Source organism: Chinchilla lanigera, unplaced genomic scaffold (assembly GCF_000276665.1).
Source record: "Chinchilla lanigera isolate Chin_1 unplaced genomic scaffold, ChiLan1.0 scaffold00005, whole genome shotgun sequence".
NCBI classification, from domain to species: domain Eukaryota; kingdom Metazoa; phylum Chordata; class Mammalia; order Rodentia; family Chinchillidae; genus Chinchilla; species Chinchilla lanigera.
Genome location: NW_004955406.1, coordinates 38,919,017 through 38,939,166, shown reverse-complemented (window position 1 = coordinate 38,939,166; position 20,150 = coordinate 38,919,017). Strand labels below are relative to the sequence as shown.

General features: G+C 42.5%; 1 protein-coding gene across 3 annotated transcripts in view; it reads left to right on the top strand.

Moving 5' to 3' along the window:
* Nucleotides 1–7,410: 7,410 nt before the first annotated feature.
* The window catches only part of Klhl12 (kelch-like family member 12), a 28,524-nt gene continuing 15,784 nt past the window's right edge, over nt 7,411–20,150 (top strand). The window contains exons 1-4 of one of the 3 annotated variants that reach the window (XM_005375233.2): nt 7,411–7,933; nt 10,066–10,299; nt 15,859–16,012; nt 17,441–17,658. In XM_005375233.2, the coding sequence (XP_005375290.1) occupies nt 7,793–7,933; nt 10,066–10,299; nt 15,859–16,012; nt 17,441–17,658 (747 nt within the window). In that variant the 5' untranslated portion in view covers nt 7,411–7,792. Of the gene's footprint in view, nt 7,934–8,233; nt 8,414–10,065; nt 10,300–15,858; nt 16,013–17,440; nt 17,659–20,150 lie in introns of those variants that run through there. The other 2 variants (XM_005375232.2, XM_005375234.2) reach the window with 2 other exon arrangements.

Here is a 20,150-nt window from a genome sequence, read left to right as displayed (position 1 = left end):
CTTTGGCATTCAGAGATTTAACATACGTCATCTCAACTACGTGCACACAACTCCAAAAGATTAAGACCTACAATAATTCCAGATTCTCCTGAGGCACAAAATTAAATTATAGACATTTATAACCTGGTATGTATATATAGGTTAGTGAATGAACCTAATTGAATTCCTGCCATCAGCTCCTCAGTACAAATTATTTTTCTCTATTTGTTGCATGGATACCTTATTTGAGAAATTAATAAGTATTAATAAATATTAATAAGTATTTAGAAATAATAGTATTTAGTAGTTTAAAAATTCTCAAAAGTGTTGGGTAAAGTTTGTACAACTGGGAAAGCAAATGATTTTTTTTACAAGCTAATCCACAGGCCAGTAAACAGGAAGCATTTCTTAGAATGCTTCAAATGGTAATTGGGGAAATGTAAATTAAAACCAAAATAATAAACCATTTCACTTATCCGTATTGGCATGAATTTAAAAGCCTAATATTGAGACCTGGGGCTGATATGGAACAGACTAGATTCTACTGGTGGATGTGTACACTGAAAGGATCACTTTGTGTGGAGATGCTTAGAATATATACACATTTAATAGACGGATCATGAAATGGGCTCGGAGCATCGCTCAGTGGCAGAACAAATGAAATTAGGATATAAAAGGCTCAGTGTGGGATCCCTAGCACCAAAAAAGAAAAAAGAAACAGCACTATAATGTGAGGTGCATATGTTATTTTTTTTTTTTTTAATTTTAAAGAGTAAAAGAAGGATAACATAATAATAGGGGGGGCTTACCAAATTACAGACAAAGTGGTAGGAAATTATCAATGGTTATACAAGATAGTTTCTCAGGAAAACAAATAGACAAATGATAGTGAGTTACAGACAAAACAGGTAGGAGATTATCAATAGTTGTTGTACTATACTTAGGTATCTTCAAAGTGGCTTCTAAAGAATATAAATAGAACTATACATGAGTGACCTACTGAATAATCATTCAATAATTGTCAATGGTTGTTGTAGGAAACACATAATAATAAACATGGATCCATTTATGAAATAGGATAGGAACAATACAAACATTACAGAGTTATGGATAGATTAGTAGGAAAATATCAATGACTGCTGTAATACATGGTGGTATCTTCAAAGTGGTTTCTCAGGAAGACAGAGATACACAAGAAGGATCTAACAAGTAGTTATAGCCTAAGGGTTGTCAAAAATCAAGTGAGCCGTCTGGGGCGAAAGCCATTTTTTGTAGCTTTTTCTCTCCAGCCTCCCATCGCATTGGGACCCCACAACCAGTTAGTGTCCTCTCCCCAACTGTCAGCACAGGCAGCAGGAATCCTGCTGCAGACTTCTCCCGAGCTCCACCACAGCCTGTACTGTCAGGGGAAGAATGGCTTCCAGTGAGTCTCTGCAGGGGTTCTGCAAGGTCCTCCTGGTTTACAGCTTCCAAGCGGCTCTCGTGACCCCAGTCCACAGGACCTCTGACTCCTTGGGCTTAGTCTGCATTCTCATGTTCTCTGAGTCCTTGTTCAGCAGCTGCTCCTCCACTGGCTCTGGACCTTTCTGGTTCTCAATGGCAGGAGCAAGAGTGTCCCATTGTATGGCATGTATTCAAAGAGTGTCTTGTATGGCATGTTGTTCAAAGTTTGAATGATTCACACACGTCCGTGGGTGGGCATCTGCAGTCATTGCATGGTGGGCCAATTGTGTCACTGTTTCTCTGTGTCATGGTAGGTCTCAATTGAGCGGCGGCGGCCAGCCTAAGGGCTGGCGCGCAACAGCGCTCGCCGCCGCATGGCTCCCCATGCGCCGGGGGCCCTCCCTCTGGGAGCCTACGAGGCAGGAAGCTAGCCAGCCGGAAGACCGGTGCTCCCCGCCCGTGGCTCCGTGTGCGCCAGAGGCCCTCCTTCCGGGGCCTACGAGGCAGGGAGTGAGCCGCCAGTCCAAAGACCAGCGCTCCCCGCCCAAGACTCCCCGTGCACCGGGGGCCCTCCCTCCGGGAGCCCACGAGGCAGAACTGCATATGTTATTGATCCTATGTTACTTTATTTTTTTAAAAATGTGCCAGTCCTGACCCACTAAATTGTTTTCCTAACTCATTCATGGGTAACAACTGATACTTGGAAAACACTGCTCTGAGAACATTGTCTTTGGAGCCAGATATGGTAATACACCTATAATCCCAGCACTTTGGGAGGCTGAGGCAGGAGGATTACTAGTTCAAGTCCAGCCTGGACAGTTTAGTGATCTAGAGAGACCCTTTGTCAAAACTGATTTTAAAAGGGGGTGGGGGGCAGGACCCTGGCTTGTACCAAAACTAAAACATTTATTGCCACTTTTGTAGCAGCAAAATACTGCAAACTGATGTCCAAAACGTTGAATGGAAAAATCAGTCTTGGTTTATCCGTATAATAAAACAGTGAAATAAGTTACAACAATAGCAACAATGTAGTTACATCTCAGAAATAAGATGGGCAGACAGGAAAGGAGGGAAGCCAATGTACAAGAGACTATATTTGGTATAATTATCCTTAAGTACCTTTCAGAAATTGCTAAGACTAATGACAGTTTAATGATACATACATAATAAAAACTTTATTTTTTAATTTTTTTTTTATTTTTGGTTTTTCTCCGGTACCAGGAACCGAACTCACGACCTTGTGCTTGCCAGGCAGGCGCTTTTGCCGCTGAGCTAAATCCCCAGCCCCCATAATAAAAACTTTAAAAGGGCAATGTTAGTGGTGGCACACACCTGTAATAGCATTTGACAGGCTGAGGCAACAGGATCACTGCAGGTGGGAGTCTAGCCTAGATTACATAGTCCCTGTCTCAAAAAACCAGCTGGGCATGGTGGTGCATCTGTATAAGCCCTGCACTCAGGAGGCTGAGACAGGAGAATCACTGTGAGTTCAAGCAGCCTGGCCTATGTAATGAGTTCAAGGCCAGCCTAGCCTGCATAGTGAGACCCTGTCTCAAAAAAAAAAAAAAAAAAATCAGTAAACAAGCAAGTAAACAAAATGCTAATTCAGAATAATAGTTACCTCTGAAGAGATAAGAACAAAGTTTTTTCTTTAACAACATGGTGACAACTAGGTGTTCCTTCAATGATGATTCTTTTATTTTGGGTTTTTTCATTTGGTTTTGTTTCCTCTGAGACAGGTCTTCGTACATAGTCTAGGAGCCTTGACCTCACTATAGCACAGGCTGGCGTTGCATTCAAAATCCCCCTGCTGCAACCTTAGGAGTGCTGGGATTGCAGGGTGTGCAATCACATTCAGCTGCCAAACTGTTATATTTACAAGTATATTTAAGGAACCAAACATGGTGATGCATACTTGTAATCCAGCGCTCAGGAGGTTGAAGTACGGTTGTAATTTGGGACCAGCATACATGCATACCCATGTTTATAGTGGCATAATTCACAATAGTTCAACTGCAGAGACAGCCTAGATGTCCATCAACAAATGAATGGATAAAGAAAAGGTGTATATATATATATATATACATTATGTACTGTTATTCAGCCGTAGAGAAGGAAATCCTGTAATTTGCAGAAAAATAGATGAAACTAGAGGCCATTGTGTTAAAACAGAATAAGGCAGACTCAGAAAGTTAAACACGGCATGTTTTCTGTTATGTGAGAAATCTGTAAGGTAAAGGAGAGATGACAAGAAATGAGGTAAACTTGAACATGGGGAAGGGGATCAGAGGGAGAAGGGAGGAAAGAGAGAAGCGGGTAATGGAATAGAAAATGATCAAGATTAAAAATGCATTCAACAAGTTGGCAAAACAAATTTCATCATTCTGTTACTAATATGCATGAAAAATAAAAGCCAAAATGAAAAAAGTGTACTTAAGGAACGGTTAGCAGAAGTCACAGACATGACCTGTAGGTCACAAGTGTCCACAGACTTGTTTTATTTAGCATTGCAAGGTGGGAACAACTGACCACGACACAAAAGCAGGTCCTTTATAGAGCTTTCTGCTCTCCAGTTTTTCCTTTGCCCACCAAAGGAATAATTTGCTGGCTCCTAGATGCATTTGAGTTTGAAGTGCTTGAGTTCAGAACTGGAAGGAAACCTAAGGATCATGTCTGATCAACTCCATTTTCTAGATGAGGAAATAAAAGAGATCCATAGCAGTTGATAAAATTAGTGTGTCTCACTTTCTAGCACACGCTGTGGTGTTTTTATCATTTATGCTTTAGTGCCTACCACACAACATGCCCTCAACACTGGGTTTTATCAAATAACAATGACCTTTCCCCAACTGCGTATTTCTGGTTCATTCACTCACTTCACAATTTCTTTTTTTCAGGTTTTCTTTTTTTGAGACAGAGTTTCACTATGCAGTTCAGGCTGGCTTTGAACTCACTGAGACTGAGGCAATTCTGCCTCAGCCTCTTGAGTGCTGGGATCCAAATTCCTTTTGAAAAAATGTGCTAGACACCACAGAATGAGTGACAGAAACAGTGCTGAACTGTGATTAAAGAAAGGTCAAGAGTAAATGCTAAGAACCTGATTCTACCCCCTTATCAGTAAATAAAAAATTAGAGACTAATATCTCTGTCAGCCATCCATTTTCAATTTTTATATACTCCAGATTACTACAAATGCATAGAACCCAAAGAAATTCCTAAATGGCCTGTGTGTTAGTCTGGTCCTCAAGAAAGCATCTGCCCAGATGAAATTAAATGTGCAAAGGTTTAATTAGGGGAAATGCTTTTATATATAAGGGACAACAGGAAGGAAGCCAAAGCAGAGGGAGAGCCCTTAGACCTTGGTGCAAGTCTGACCTGGTGAAGAAAAGAGGAAGCCAGGAAAGGGAGAATTGCCCTAAACTGCCTTGCAACCTAGGGAAGGTTCAGCAAAGGCCCTTCCGGGTAGTATATACACTCAAGTCCCTTTGCCCCTTCTCCCTGGAAAGGAGGGAGGTTACGCTAGATTACGCTCAATCTCTAAGCGGTGTATTCTCATGTTTTCATATCTGCTACACAGGCCCTGCAAAAGCTGCAGTGTGTTTAGCCTGGTTAGTTACAGACTTGACCTCTGCTTTATGCACTTGGTCTACGGCAGTGAAGGCAAGCCTTTGAGAGCTTTCAATGGTAACAAACAGCCTACTGTGCCACTCGTGCCATAGATTCACCACCACTGATCTAGGGCTTTCAAGGCAAACCCCCAGTGTTTACTTACTAAAACCTTCAGCAGGGGCTGGGGATTTAACTCAGCGGCAAAGTGCCTGCCTGGCAAGCGCAAGGTCGTGAGTTCAGTTCCCGGTACCGGAGAAAAAACAACAAAAAATAAAATAAAATAAAACCTTCAGCAGCTATGGTCACACAGAATCGCCCTAGGTGCCCACACCATAAAAGCAAGATTATGGAACTTGACTGACCAATTTCCCTTACCCAGACCTAGCCCTCCTCTTTTTTACCTAAAAAAAAACCCAGAGTAAGTCTGGATCAGTGTCCAAATGAGTGGAAATATTCCCGTCTGGGAAGGATAATGTTGTATGAAAGACCTAATACCGTATGTGCTAAGACTGCACTGCTAGGAAAACAGGACAATTCTGAAACAGTTTCCCTCAGTATGTCGACTTCCTTGCTAGCAGCTTCTGTCTTTTATTCTCTGGAAAAAGAGTGGGCATATTCCAAACAAAGCCACTTTTATTAAGTTTCCTTTCATATTTGGAAATATCCTTTATTTAGCAGCGAGAAATTAGCATCACTAAAGTGCTATTTTGCATTTAGAAAATGAAGTACTTTTAAATTGCACGTTTTTAATTTACACCATGCAAAATTCAAAAAGGATAAAGATAGAGGGAAAAGCTGGCCTTCCCACCATCTCAAAACCAATTCCACTCCCCAGTATACATTCAAGCAAATATATTTTCTCACTTTTACATAAATAGGAAACTATACAGTTTACAGCTGCAGGGTATTGGATTGTATGGCAGTGTCACATTTAACTGCATCAGTCCCTTACTAGTAGATATTTAAGGTTTTCTGTCCAAGCTACAAAAAATGCTGCAGTGAACAAGCTTGTACATACGTTATTTTACATGTGTACAACAATATATGATGGATATGTTTCATTCATGTCTTGGTTACTTTGCTCCTTAAGACAAAACCTGATACAAGTTAAAAGAGGGAAGGTTTATTTCAGCTCAGTTTGTAGCAATCGGAGTCCATAGTGGCTCCTCCCAGGCAGGGTGCATGGCAGAGGGGCATTGCAGAGAAGTAACAGTCCATGGCAAGCAGGGAGGAGAAAGCCAAGCAACAGCAAGGCTGCCTTCCCTCTCCCTTTATATTCCATCCAGGCTGTAAGCCTACTGATTGGTGCCACCCACATCCAGGGTGGGGCTTCTATTATCTACACCCTTAATCGCAGTATCACACCCTTACATCCACATTCACACACCCTAATCCAGATACCTTCCAAACTCCCCACCTATAACGGCATGAGGGTTTAGGGGGACATCTAGATACAAGAAATAACAACAATTCACACTTTGGTATTTCCAAAATGTTCCCAACAGAATTTATGCCAATTGGCACTTCTATATATAAATATCAGGGAAGGTTTTAGATCAGGAAGACATATGGAAGGTGGAAAAATTATGTATTTTTTGTTTGTTTTTTGTTTTTTGAGACAGGGTCTTGCTGTATAGCTCAGCCTGCCCCTGAAATAACTATATAGCCCAAGCTGGCCTCGAACTTGCAGCAATCCTCCTGCCTCAGCCTTCTGAGTGCTGGGATTACAGGCATTCGCCCCCACACCGGGTCTAAAATTATTATCTTTAAGAAACAAAGTTTGACAGGCATGGTGGCACAAACCCATAAGCCTGGCACTTGAAAGGCTGAGACAGGATTGCTGTGGGTTCTGTAGGCAGTAAACCCCAGACTCAATTTGTCGGTGCAGAAATAAAGCACTCAGACACCAAGAAATCTTGGTAAGACAAAGTTTTCATTTCTGCAGAAGGGTTCGAGCACACCTAGCTGCAACAGCAGCTCGTTATATATCCCAACGGGATCGCTGACCTCCCCACTGGCTGGCTGGAAGTGTTACAACCAATCTCAATCGTCTAGTTTAGGTGGCATGAGGGAGTGGGGCCCAAAGGGTGGCTGGGCTAAGTGGCTCAGGGGATTCATTGGAGACAAGGTGCTGCCAGAGTTCAAGCAGCAGACTAGCCTTGTAACTGTAACAACTGCAACCTTAGTGCCTAGGGTGGAGGAGTGCAGCCTAAGCTGAAATAAAGTTTACGACGGAGGCGCTCCTGTTTATATCCTGTTTTATGTCACAGTTTCTCACAGTTCGAGGCCAGCCTGGACTGCACAGTGAGTTCATGACAAGCCTGAACTACAAAGAGCGATCCTGTCTCCAAAAACTAAAAACCAAAAACAAAAACCAAGGGTTGAGGTGTGACTTACTGGTAGAGTGCCTGCCTAGCACGTGTGAGGAACTGGGTTCCATCCCGGTACAAGGAAAAAAGGCTCAAAGACCCAACTATAACCAAACACACTTTGTTTGCACATTGACATTTGCTGAGCCAAGTAACATCTTCTCCTTCTCAGACACTAACATAAGTGCGCCAAAATCAATGAGAAGCAAAACTCCTGAACAATGTTCAGCTCCAGGAACATGGTGAGAAGTCAGAAGAGGACAGCGGAGAGAAGGATTACAGAACTTCTCTCAAAAGAATCTTCCTGAGTGTCCACCTGGTGGGAGCAAGTTCCTTCCACTTCATTGTCTTAGAGTCAAACCAAACTCCTGGGCGGTGAGTACAGGCCCATTATGATGCAGAGAACGCTGGGAGTCGGAGGCTGTCACTACGGCGGTGGGCACGCGGAGAGGCAGCTGCGGACGATGGGCCCGAAGCAGTGCGCAGCCTCTAGGAGTCTTCTCCACTTAAGTGGGTTCCCGCCTAGGTCGCAGGTAAAGCCTCTTCCCTGGAATCAGACGCCCGGCCCGCAAAACCTAGCGATGCTCAGTCCGCCGACCTCGAGGGGGCGTGGGAGAAACTCAAGCTTGGTCAGCCACCGGGCTGCAGAGCTACCGCCCGCTCCCAACACGGCCCTCCCTAGTCCACCTGTTTCTGCTTTCTCAGACATACTAAAGCAGGACGACTGGGGCCACGCGAGTCACGTGACGCCAGATCGCCACGTGAGCGAGCTCGTCACGTGGCGCGGGCCAGGGGGAGTAGGCGGGGCTCGGGGAGGAGGCGGGGTCCCAGGGTTTACGTCATCAAACCGCGCCGCCTGGAGAGCGGAGCTGGAAAGACCACTGGCTACGCCTCCAGAGCCCCTGGGCCTGGGCGGCGGCGCTCGGCGCCGCCTGAGCCGCCAGCTGGAGCAGCGCTTACACCATCCCCTCGGGCGGGGCCGGGCCCCGCCTGCTAGGTGGCCAGAAGCAGAGGTGAGTCGCGGGGAGCTGGTGCCTGCCATCCCTTTCCTTCTTACGGTCAGCTCTCTCGTGGCCCTGCCCCCACCCTTCGTCACCCTGCCAGGTGGAATTAGGGACCTAGGGAGAGGAGAGTGGGGGGCGTCTGGCCTCGAGGCTCCTTTCTCCACTGTGCCCTGCACTGCGCCCCTCCTATCCTTCCACCCCGCGGTCCCAGCTGTAAACTTGGTGCTGAATTGAGAATATGGCACCCTTGTCCGCCTCTAATCTCCACTTCTATTCAGGTGTTAGCTGAAGTTAAGAGGACAGGTCACTTCCAAAAGGTGAGGGGGAAGGGTGTCTGTGGCTGCGGGGTGAGACAGGAACCCCAAGAGAAAGACCATTCTGCACCGAGGCGACTGTGTTTTGACACACGTTATAAAGCCCAGGCACAGAGAGCCCCGTGGTAGCGCCCCAGAAAATCTTCACAGCCCGTAGACGTTTCTTTAGAATTGTCTTGCATTCTCAGAGTTGAAACTAAGTTGATTTAAGGAACTCTTTTCGAAAACATAGGCTTTGATGAATCCTTTCCTTTTCTGTAAAATGATTTTGCTGAGTCGGAGAAAATGTCTGGAGTGTTTACAGAGTAACGTGGTAATTGTAAACAGAAGTAAAAGACAATGTAGACTGTCGTTTTTGTATTCAAAAATTATAACTGAATAGTGGATTTTTTTTGTTTTTGTTTTTTGAGATGGGTGGGTTCTTGCTGTGTAGTCCAGGCTGGCCTCAACACTCGGCAGTCCTCCTGCCTCAGCTTCCCAAGTGCTGGAATTACAGGGATGCCCCACCATGCCCAGCTAGTAATGGACTTTCAAAGACCACAGTTTTTTTTGTTTGTTTGTTTTGGTTTTTGTCTTTTTTTTGAGGCAGGGTCTCGCTGTGCAGTTCAGGCTGGCCTTGAGCTCACTTTGTAGCCCAGGCTGGCCTCGAACTCTCAACGAGCCTCCTGCCTCCACCTCCCAAGTACTGGAATTACAGGTGTGCGCCACCACGCCCAGCTAAAGACCACAGTTTGATTTTTCTTTTATTGGCTCATTTCAGAAGATTTTGGATTTCACATAAAAGACTATCCTAATAACTACCCCCATTTCATTCCACAGAAACCGTTCCTTGATGTCTACTAGGGATTGGTTCCAGGACCCCCACCATACCAAAATCTCTGCAAGCTGAAGTTCTTTACATAAAATGGCATATGTATTTGCATATAACCTATGCACACCTTCCATATACTATAAAGGATTTTTAGATTACTCACGCCCAATACAATGTAAATGCTATGTGAATAGTTGTCCAAGTTTTGTTTATTGAGTAATAACAAGGAAAAGGGTATGTCTTGCTAACTCACCAGGTTGCCCAGGCAAGGCTTAAACTTGTGATCCTCCTGCCTCTGCCTTCCAGAGTACTAGGGTTACAGGTGTGTGCCACCTCCAGCAGAAGAGGTAACTTTCACTTGGAAAGTTGGTGTTTAGATTGTGGTGGTAATTCTAGAGATAGGAGTGCTCTCTATTTGTGGATGTTTTGATCTGGGGAAGCCTCTTCTTGGTTCCTGAATTAGTAAAGCTAATTAAGGATGTTCAGTTCCCAGTTTATTCACAAGTGCTCTTTATTTTATTCTCTTGTCGTTGCAGAGTCCAAGGACCCCTTTTGTTCTTCCTCCATATTGCTTAATGGGAGGCATTATGGCCCCCAAAGATATAATGACAAATACTCATGCTAAATCCATCCTCAACTCAATGAACTCCCTCAGGAAGAGCAATACCCTCTGTGATGTGACGCTGAGAGTAGAACAGAAAGACTTCCCTGCCCATCGGATTGTGTTGGCTGCCTGCAGTGACTACTTCTGTGCCATGTTCACTAGTGAGGTAAGTGGGGAGTTATCGCCACACAAATGAAATGATGTCCAGTCTGGCCTGGAGACCCCTGTATAGATCAGGCTGGTCTTAAACTCTCCATAGTACTGCATTGGTTTCCCAAGTGCTGGGGTTACAAGAGTATGCCACCATATCCAGCTGGATTTTATTTATTATTTTCAAATTTGTCTTTCATTTTTCTTCTAAAGTGAGTATCAGAGGGATAGGGAGGGAGGAAATTAGAAAAGAGGAGGTGTGGAGTACAGGATTTTCTAACAGTATATGAAGACGTTGCCTGCAGTTTAAGCAGTTGAGAGACTGAAGCAGGGAGATCCTGAGTTTGAGACTAGCCTGGACTATATAGTGACCCTGTCCAAAATATCAACTGGGTAGGGGTGTAGCTCAGCAGGTGCAAGGCCCAGGTTCAATCACCAGTACCAGAAACAGAGAGGGAAGGAGAGGGGGAGAAAGGAATACTATCGGGTTGTTTTGGCTGCCTGCAGTGACTACTTCTGTGCCATGTTCACTAGTGAGGTAAGTGGGGAGTTATCGCCACACAAATGAAATGATGTCCAGTCTGGCCTGGAGACCCCTGTATACCCCTGGAGACCCCTGGAGACCCCTGTAATCCTAGCCACTTGGGAGACTGAGGCAGGAAACCTGAACTGCTTAGTAATTACTAACAAAACACCTGAGATGTAAAGTAAGGCAGTTGAATGTATTATGAGATTATGAGGTACTCCAAGAAAGCTGAACAGAAGAGAGCACTGCAGATTGTTTGTTTTTGTTTTATGAGGTGCTGGGGCTAAAACCCAGAGCTTGGCACATCCCAGGCAAATGCTCTATTGCTGAGATACACTTGCAACCCTTACTTTTTGGTTTTGGTTTTTTTGAAACAGGGTCTTGGTATGTAGTAGGGCTGGCTTTGAACTCCTGATCCTCCTGTCTCAGCCTCCTGCGGGTTGGGATTATAGGTGTGCACCTATTATATACTTAGACATATGCCTGAGATATATCAATTATGATAACACTTGTTTTGTGGGGGGGTGGGGGATGTTCTATTCTTTTTTTTTATTTTCTTTTTGAGACAGGGTCTCCCTATGTAGTTCAGGCTGACCTTGAGCTTACTTTGTGGCCCAGGCTGGCCTTGAACTCACAACGATCCTCCTGCCTCAGCCTCCCGAGTGCTGGGATCACAGGCGTGAGCCACCACACCCAGCCTGGGGGGAGGTTCTTAGTGGAGATTGAACCAGCACCTTCACACTGAGCTACATCCCCACCTCCTTTTTGGTTTTGTTTGGTTGGTTGGTTATATTTTGAGACAAGTTCTCGCTTTGTAGTTCAGGCTGGCCCAAGTGCTTACATTATAGGTGTGCACCACTATGCTCAACTCCCTAGCCTTTTACCTTTTTTATTTTGAGACAGGTCTCACTAAGTTGCTAAATTGCTCAGGTTAGGCTCTACCTCTGATCCTCCTACTTCAGCTTCCCAGAGTACTGGAATTATAAATGTGCAATACCACACCTATGATAAAACTTCTTGAAAAGTATTTCTAAACCAGGTGTGGTGGCACATGGCTGAAAGCCCAGCACTTGGAAGGCTGAAGCAGGGGAATCACCACAAGTTTTAGGCCAGCCTGAACTATGTAGCAAGATCCTGTCTCGAAAAGAAAAGTATGTCTCACCACCAGTATTTTTTTTTTGTTTTGTTTTTTTCCAGTACCGGAAATCGAACTCACGACCTTGCGCTTGCCAGGCAGGCGCTGTGCCACTGAGCTAAATCCCCAGCCCCCACCACCAGTATTTTCTTTAGTTAGTTCCATCACTTTAGTGAAGATGTTGCTTCTAGATCTGAGTGGGAGTGGTAGTATCATAATAATGATAATAACTACTTTGGTATATAAGCTACTGTGCTACATGTTTGTTATCTCATCTACCCTAGAAGTAGGTATTACCATCTCCTTTTACAAGTGAAGGAGCAAGATATATTAAATGACTTGCCCCGAGTCACATGACATGTAGATGGTAGAGGTAGGATTTAATCCTGTATCTTCTGAGACTAAAGTCTGGTTTTGGACTTCTGTGTCTCCTCAGCTTCCGCAGTATGGATTTTTATAGTGCACTATCTAGCTTTAAAGCTAGTATAGTTTATGATGCTGTCAGCCAATGCTCAGTCACATAGACATGTAGGAAAAACACAACCCAGACTAACTTAAAGTGATTCTGTCTGATGTAACGTTGCAGATCCCTTCCTAGACATTTCTCCCTGATACCTGCCCAAGAGCATCAGAAACAGTTGGCATTTAGCTGGGTATGGAGAATGTTACCCAGCAGCTGCTAAGCAGGAAATGACTGCTAGCTGCTAGTCATATATTGTGCATCCTGTATTTTGTCAGCTTGAAGAAAATTTACAGATTTTTCCCCCTACATTTAGAAATTAGTATGAAATTTTACAGAAGCATTATTTTTCTCATAATGATTAAAAAAACAAACAGGGTCTCACTGTGTAGTTCAGGTTGACTTTGAACTTATAGTGATCCTCCTGCCTCAGCCTCCCAAGTGCTGGGATTACAGGTGTGAGCCACCATGCCTGACTGTTTCTTTCTTTAAAAATTGCTACTAGACAAGAAAGTGCTATATGGTTTTGTCTTTACTTTTAAGAGTAGTTATTTTAAAGGAAAGAGTGTAGACCTGGGTTCTAGGCTTAGTTCTTTTAGTAATTCTGTATGAGCTGTGGCACTCATCTCATTTCACTGGGAGGCTCTGTAAAATGAAGTGGTTGAGCTAAATGATTCTTTGTTCTCTTCCAGCCCCTCAAATGTTCTTTAAGTGCCCAACTAGGAAATTATAGGACTATGGCCAGGGCCCTGGATTTTACCTAGCTCTTACTAGTTAAGTGACCCCGATCAAGTCACAAAACTTTGAGTTTTAGAACCTTTGTCTCTTAAGTGGAAGAAATATCAGACTTATCTGCTTCACTGAGTTGCTGTTAGAATCAGATGAAATAATAGTGAATGAGAAGCATGCTGACTGGTTGTAAATCATACTATAAATATAAAGTGGTCTGGGTTCTTACATAAATGAAATCATTGCCGTAATTAAACTATTTGAGTAATGAGAATGTATCTCATGTATTGAACGAGAAACTTCTGGAATGCATGTATTCTTAGTATTGTATTAGTATTGTATGAGTTTAATGTGCTGTGACAGTAATTGTTTTTAAATACCTGTGTTTAATGTTAATAAACCTAATATGTTTTCCCCAAATAATGTACTAGTAATGTTTTTTAACATGAGGAATTGATCTGAGTTTGGCTTTGGTAAGAATCATTTTTGAGAGCTGAGCATGGTGGTGCACGCCTGTAATCCAAGCACTTGGGAAGCTGATGCAGGAGGATCCTTGCAAGTTTGGGACCAGACTGATCTATAAAGGGAGCTCAAGGCCAGCCTGAACTGCATAGCAAGACCCTGTCTCAAAAAGATAAAAAAAAGGAATCATTTTTGATTACTGCCTGGGCTGAGAGAAATCAAAGCCATTTAGTTCATAATGAAAGTATATTGGAGTTTTGTAATATGAATTCTTAAACTAAAATTTAGTAAACTTTTCATAAAGTAATTAGCTTTCAGACAGTTCACTGTCCTGTAATGTTGATAATGTCTACTCACTGGGTAGTTTATCCCAGCCTTGAATTCATTGTGTAGCCTGGGCTGGCCTCAAACTTGGAGCTTCTCCTATCTCGGCCCTTAAGTGCTAGGATTATAGTCATGTACTACTCTGCCTAGCTTAAGATTTCCATTCTTACCTAAACAATTTTCTATGATTATGTGGTCTCATTAGTACTCATTATTTAAAGGAGATACCCTAAGCTAAATATACTACCAATGATTCTGTAATCCAAAATAGAGTTAACCTTGTATTTTGTAACTTGACTTTTGTGTGTTTGTGCACATGTGCATTGGGAATCAAACCCAGGGCCATGTACAGGCCAGACAAGCATTCTATACCAGCTACATCCCCATGACCTAGTGTTCTGAAAAAGTATCAACAGCTCAGTTGTATTTAGTGTTACAGAAGATTGCTTTTTACAGCAATCTGCCTGTCTCTTTTCATTGTTACCCCGTGTAGTCTAAGGGAAGATGGCAGGAAATTGGTAATCCTGGAGAGGATGTGAAGCTATAACCCATAAAGTCCTTTATAAGAATGAAATTTGGTTGAAATTGTTTTATCTTAAAAGCTCAGGGCACCAGTGGTATGTTCATGTAACTTTTGCATCTGTTCTATTTCCATGTTGGTTTCAAGATGGAATCAGGATTTTAAATTGCTTACTACTGAAATTGATATTCCGCTTCTCTGTACTCCTGGGGGTGCAAATAACTGCCCACTCTATTTTAAATGCTACAGATTTATGCCATATTTAGGGTGCTGTACTGGGGATTGAACCTAAGGCCTTCACAATGATTACGTCCCTAGCCCTTTTGTATTTTGAAACAATCCTAGAGTGCTGGCATTATATGAGTGCACTACCCTGCCCAATTTAGACTATAATTTTTGGGGGGGTGAATTCTTTTTAAGTTTGAATAAAAAGAAGTGATGTCCTTTTATAAAATGCCTTCTCCCCTTTCCTGCCTTCAGCCACTTTACCTCCTAAGAGGAGGAAACATTTTAACCTGCAGGGTTGTGGGTCTGAGAAGCAGCTTTCTGCACCCTGACCTGGGCAGGGCTGTGGACCGCAGGGACGCAGCCTTCCTGCTCTGTCATGGCCCAGAAAGGTTGCAGGGACAGTGATGTCTCCTGTGAGTACCAAATGTTCTGAGGCATTAGGATTTCCTTTTTGTTTTCATCCATGCTTTTCTCTTTGAACAGAAAAGCAAAGGGCCCTCTGATTCATCATGGTGGGCTGTCCATGGACATAGCTTATGGAAGATAATTTTTATACACACTTTTATAGATTATTTTATAGCATGTGATTCGCTTTGGTGCAAAGGAAGTAGAGGGGAGCAGACTGTCTCCAGGGCTCCCTGGCTGCGCAGCTGCCTGGTAGGATGTGGAGTTAGCCGACAGGGCACCCTGGACCTTGCAGAGATGTGGGGTGTCTGGGGTTTCTGTCTCACATATGGTCCCAGAGCATCACCTGCCACTTTTTGTTAAGGTTCTGGCCAGAAGGAGGGTGAGGGTAGAAGAAAGTTATTCCTCTGGATATGCCTCTGGGCATAGCCGGCTAGGAGAGAAGGCTACTGTGGGTCTCCAGGAAGGGAAGACAGTCTCTGAAAGGCTGCTCTACCTCAACTTCCTGGGCCTGGTCATGGTGGGGCAACAAGACTCAGTCCCTGCTGTCAAGGGTGGGAGAGACAGGAGGCAGGACACAGCCTCCAGCAGGCACTCGCAGCGTCCTTGTCTCCCCTACACAAGGGTTCCTTGTTTCTGTCTCTTCCCACCGCTCTCCTTCCATGCCTCTGGGGTAGCTTGTTAGACTCTAATTTTTAAAGGATGTATTTTATGCTTTTGGACTTGAAATTGTCTTTATTTTGTGGAATTATAACTACTATTATTTCATACCCGGTGAATTTTCAGCTTTCAGAGAAGGGGAAACCTTATGTTGATATTCAAGGTTTAACTGCCTCTACCATGGAAATCCTGTTGGACTTTGTGTACACAGAAACAGTACATGTGACGGTGGAGAATGTACAAGAACTGCTCCCTGCAGCCTGTCTGCTTCAGCTCAAAGGTACAGGCATTAAAAGTTGCCACTGTTCTTGCCAAATTAGCCCTGGGAATGTTTAAAATTGATATCAGCTCCGTCATGAAACTTAAGAGACTAGACTATGGACGCTTATGTTTATGGTCCATGGCTTTGGAATCTTTGAGCAACTAAAGAAAAAGATGTCAAGAAATGTCACTATCAGTACAAGGGAACCATCAAACTATGAGTATTTAGCTCTATAACAGACCATTTACAGCTTTATTGTTTTTTAAAAAGTGGAAGAATGGATGGTATGTGCATTTTTCTTTCTTACAACATTTCTGTAAAGAAATAAAAGAAACTGATAGTGTTCCTTGCATACTGTCTGTCTGGCCAGTAGCTAGCCTGATGTACAGGGAGGCTCAGCCTCCCATGTAGCTGGGATTACAGGAGTGTGCCACCATGCCCAGCTTCTAGTCTTGTCTTTATTAGCCTCCAGCTTTTATTGTTTTGTTTTTATATGTACATAATTGAAATATTTTCTACTTTTAGTACAAGAGTGAAATAAATTTAGGTCCTGAATGTTTTTTGTGTATATGTGGTGCCAGATATTGAACCTGGGTGAGTGTTGTACCCCTGAGCTCCATCCCCAGCCCCACTCTGAAATTTTCAAGTAGATAAATATGAGACTGTTCATAGAATCTTCTGTTTTTTCTTCACTGAAATCTTTTAGTAGGTTTTGATGTGGAATAGAAAAACAGGTACATTGTGCTGAATTAGTAATTACTTTGTAATTTGGTTCCCAAGAGTTTTAGTTTTTGATTAATTGTACCAGTGTCCTTGGAAGCAGTTCATCTTGCCATATTGGTTTTAAAGGTGAAGCAGAGACAGATAAAGAGTTTTACTGAAAGTGATACGGCACATAATATAGAAATAACATTCAGATTCCTTAAGGATGAAATTTCTGATTTTAGTGCTGGGCATGGTGATGCATGCCTGTAATCCCAGCATTCCAGAGGCTGAGGCAGGAAGATTGCTGTGAGTTTAAGGCCTAAACTGCATAGTGAAACTCTGTCTCAAAAGAACAAACAAACAAAAAAATTTTTAAAGCACATTTAAAAAAAAAAAATTCTAGTTTTATAGCCAGGTGTGGTGGCTCACTCCTGTAATCTCAGAATGCTAGGAAGGAGGATTAAAGCCACAGGTTTAAGTACAATCTGGTCAGTTTAGTGCCTTAGTGAGACCTTTTCTCAAACTAAAAATATTTCAGAGATCTGGAGATGTAGCTCAGTGCAAAAACTCTGGGTTCAATCTCCAGTACTGCAAAAAAACAAAAAACAAAATCTAATCTTGTGTCTTAGTTGTTGAGCTAGTGTGTAACAGATAGAGGAGACGCTGAGGTTCAAGAGTATACCACAAATTTAGCCCTGGCCAACTATCCTGAACTAAATTCACTACCTGTGTTTGTCCTAGGTGTGAAGCAAGCCTGCTGTGAGTTTTTAGAAAGTCAGCTGGACCCTTCTAATTGTCTGGGTATCAGGGATTTTGCTGAAACTCACAACTGTGTTGACTTGATGCAAGCAGCTGAGGTTTTTAGCCAGAAGCATTTTCCTGAAGTGGTACAGCATGAAGAATTCATTCTTCTAAATCAAGGAGAGGTGGAGAAGCTAATCAAGTGTGATGAAATTCAGGTACAGTTTGGGCTTGGTGTTCTGGTTTCTTTAAAACTGGGCCATTAAAAATTTGTAAGGTAAGATGGAGTTACTGTTCCTGTATCAGGGCTTTATGATGAATTGTGCATGTTAACTTCAAAGCTTTGGGTGTATTTGTATATTATGGAGAAGGACTTCGCCACTTTCCCCCATTAAACATATGATCCCAGTGTTTGAGAATCAGAGTGTAGAATAAGCAAAAATTGAAAGTAAATTCTTCCAAAATAATGTATTGCACATTCACTCATTTCAGAAAATTTATTGAAGATATACATGGTGTAGTAATCACTGTGGATCTAAAGCCCAGTAAGATATAATTCTTGCTTTCAGGAATGTCTGTCTATCTGTCTGTTAGAGAATAATGGACCTATACAAGTTAAGTTAGTTACATAAAATAAAAAACTAGGCCAGGCATGGTGGCTCACATCTGTAATCCCAGCAATCCCAGCACTCAGGAGGCTGAGGCAGGAGGATCATTGGGAGTTCGAGACCAGCCTGGGCTACAAAGAGAGCTCAAAGCCAGCCTGAACTGCATAGCGAGACCCTGTCTCAAAAAGACAATAAATAGGGCTGGGGATTTAGCTCAGCGGCAAAGCGTCTGCCTGGCAAGCGCAAGGTCGTTAGTTCGGCTCCCGGTACCGGAGAAAAAAAAAAAAAAAAAAAAAAAAAAGACAATAAATGAATGAAAGAAAGAAAGAAAAGAAAAAACTTTTGCCCAGAAGTGATCAGAAAGAAAGAGACAGGTTTGCTAGTAAAGATCTGCATGAACTAGATTATAACTGCTTCTTGCTGGTGCAAGGTACGGTGGAAGAAAAGGACTTGTAAACTCGGTGTTACAGAGTAAGGCTTCACCCAGCAGAGGGTGAACTACACACTCAGCAGAATCTTAGTCCTAATTCTGTTTTTTTTTTTTTTTCTATGTGTGTGTGTTGTTTTTCAATCCTAATTCTAAATCATAGAATTTTACATATACATCTATGATTAGGCTGAGAATTAGGATTGAAAAAATCCAATATAGGGCTAATAGATATCTTTAGAGCCTGTAGCATGAAATTCCTATATCTAATTCTTTCATTTAGTTGGCAGTTTTTAGAAAAATACCTGGCAGCACCAATTGGTGGGATAACAGTCTCCCTGTTAGGTTTGTTTCCCCCCAGTTAGGGGAAACTTGATCTCGAGGCAAGCTAGAGTTCATTTTTGTATTCTCCTCTTCACTCTCCTCTGGTAATATGAAGAAAACAGATTTTAAGTTAGTGTATTCTCAGAAGCTAGTGGCACCTCTGCAGGTATCTCACTTTAAACAAGAGATTTATTGGAAAGAATAAAAATTTGATTAATAGTCTGAAGTGCAGTAGGAAGAATTTGCTGCTTACAGAAATTGTATAATATACTTTTGAAAGCCAAATGATCACTCTCTGATTTATTTTGTTAGAACTTAGATTTTTATGTAATAAGTTTTAAATATATTTATTACCACATTTTAGACAAATTTTCTTTATATTTTTTCCTAGTGACTTCTGAGGCAAAGCTCATTAGGACACATTAGTGGCATAATTTTTCATTTGGAAGATTTATTTCCCCACTTGATATGCTGTTCCATATCAGCCCAGAGAGGCTGCTGTAACAGTCGGCTGCTAAATCAAGAATTTGGTAAAGCTTAGTTGTTGCCCTTAGGATGCAGAACATGCTGACATGCTGGTGAAAGCCAAACCTATATTCTTTAGATTTGGAAATTGGCAATCCACTAAAATACCTTGGTTTTTCTTATTCATATGTTAGAAAGTACATTGAATATTATCAGCACTACAGACCTGAAATTCCCTGCATATAGTAATAAAATAGCCAGTATTTACTCAGCATTTACTTTTTGGGTTTTTTTTTCTTTTGAGACGGTCTTGCTCTTTAGTTCAGGCTGACCTTCAACATGAGGTGATCCTCTAGCCTCAGCCTCCTGAGTGCTGGGATTACAGGTGTGCATCACAACTGGCTTCAGTGTTTACTATTGGTTCATTTGCCAAATGTTTATTGAGCACTTACTGTGCCCAGGACAGCTCTACATGCTAGGCTCCAGGTGTTAACAGGACAGACACCAATCCCTGTGCCCTAAAGCTTCCATTCTAATTTTGATCTTATTTCTCACATTTTCAGAGAAAGGAACTAAAGCTCAAAGGTTAACTGTGATACCACAGCCAGCGAGTGTAGACAGGATTCAGATCGAGGCAGTCTGGCTCTAGTCTGTTCCCCTAACCACTAGGCTCTGAACTCATCATGTGGTCAGCTTGCTTCTAGTTGTCCACATCAGGAAGCAATCATTCAAGTCATTTATTTTGGAATTGTAATGTCTTCAGTAAAGTCAGTAAGTTCTATTCATTCCAATGATGTATCTAATTTAAACCTAGAATGTACCAGAGTACAATATATATGTGCTTAAAACTTTTTGCCAATCATTCTCTTAGCAACAATAAAAATGT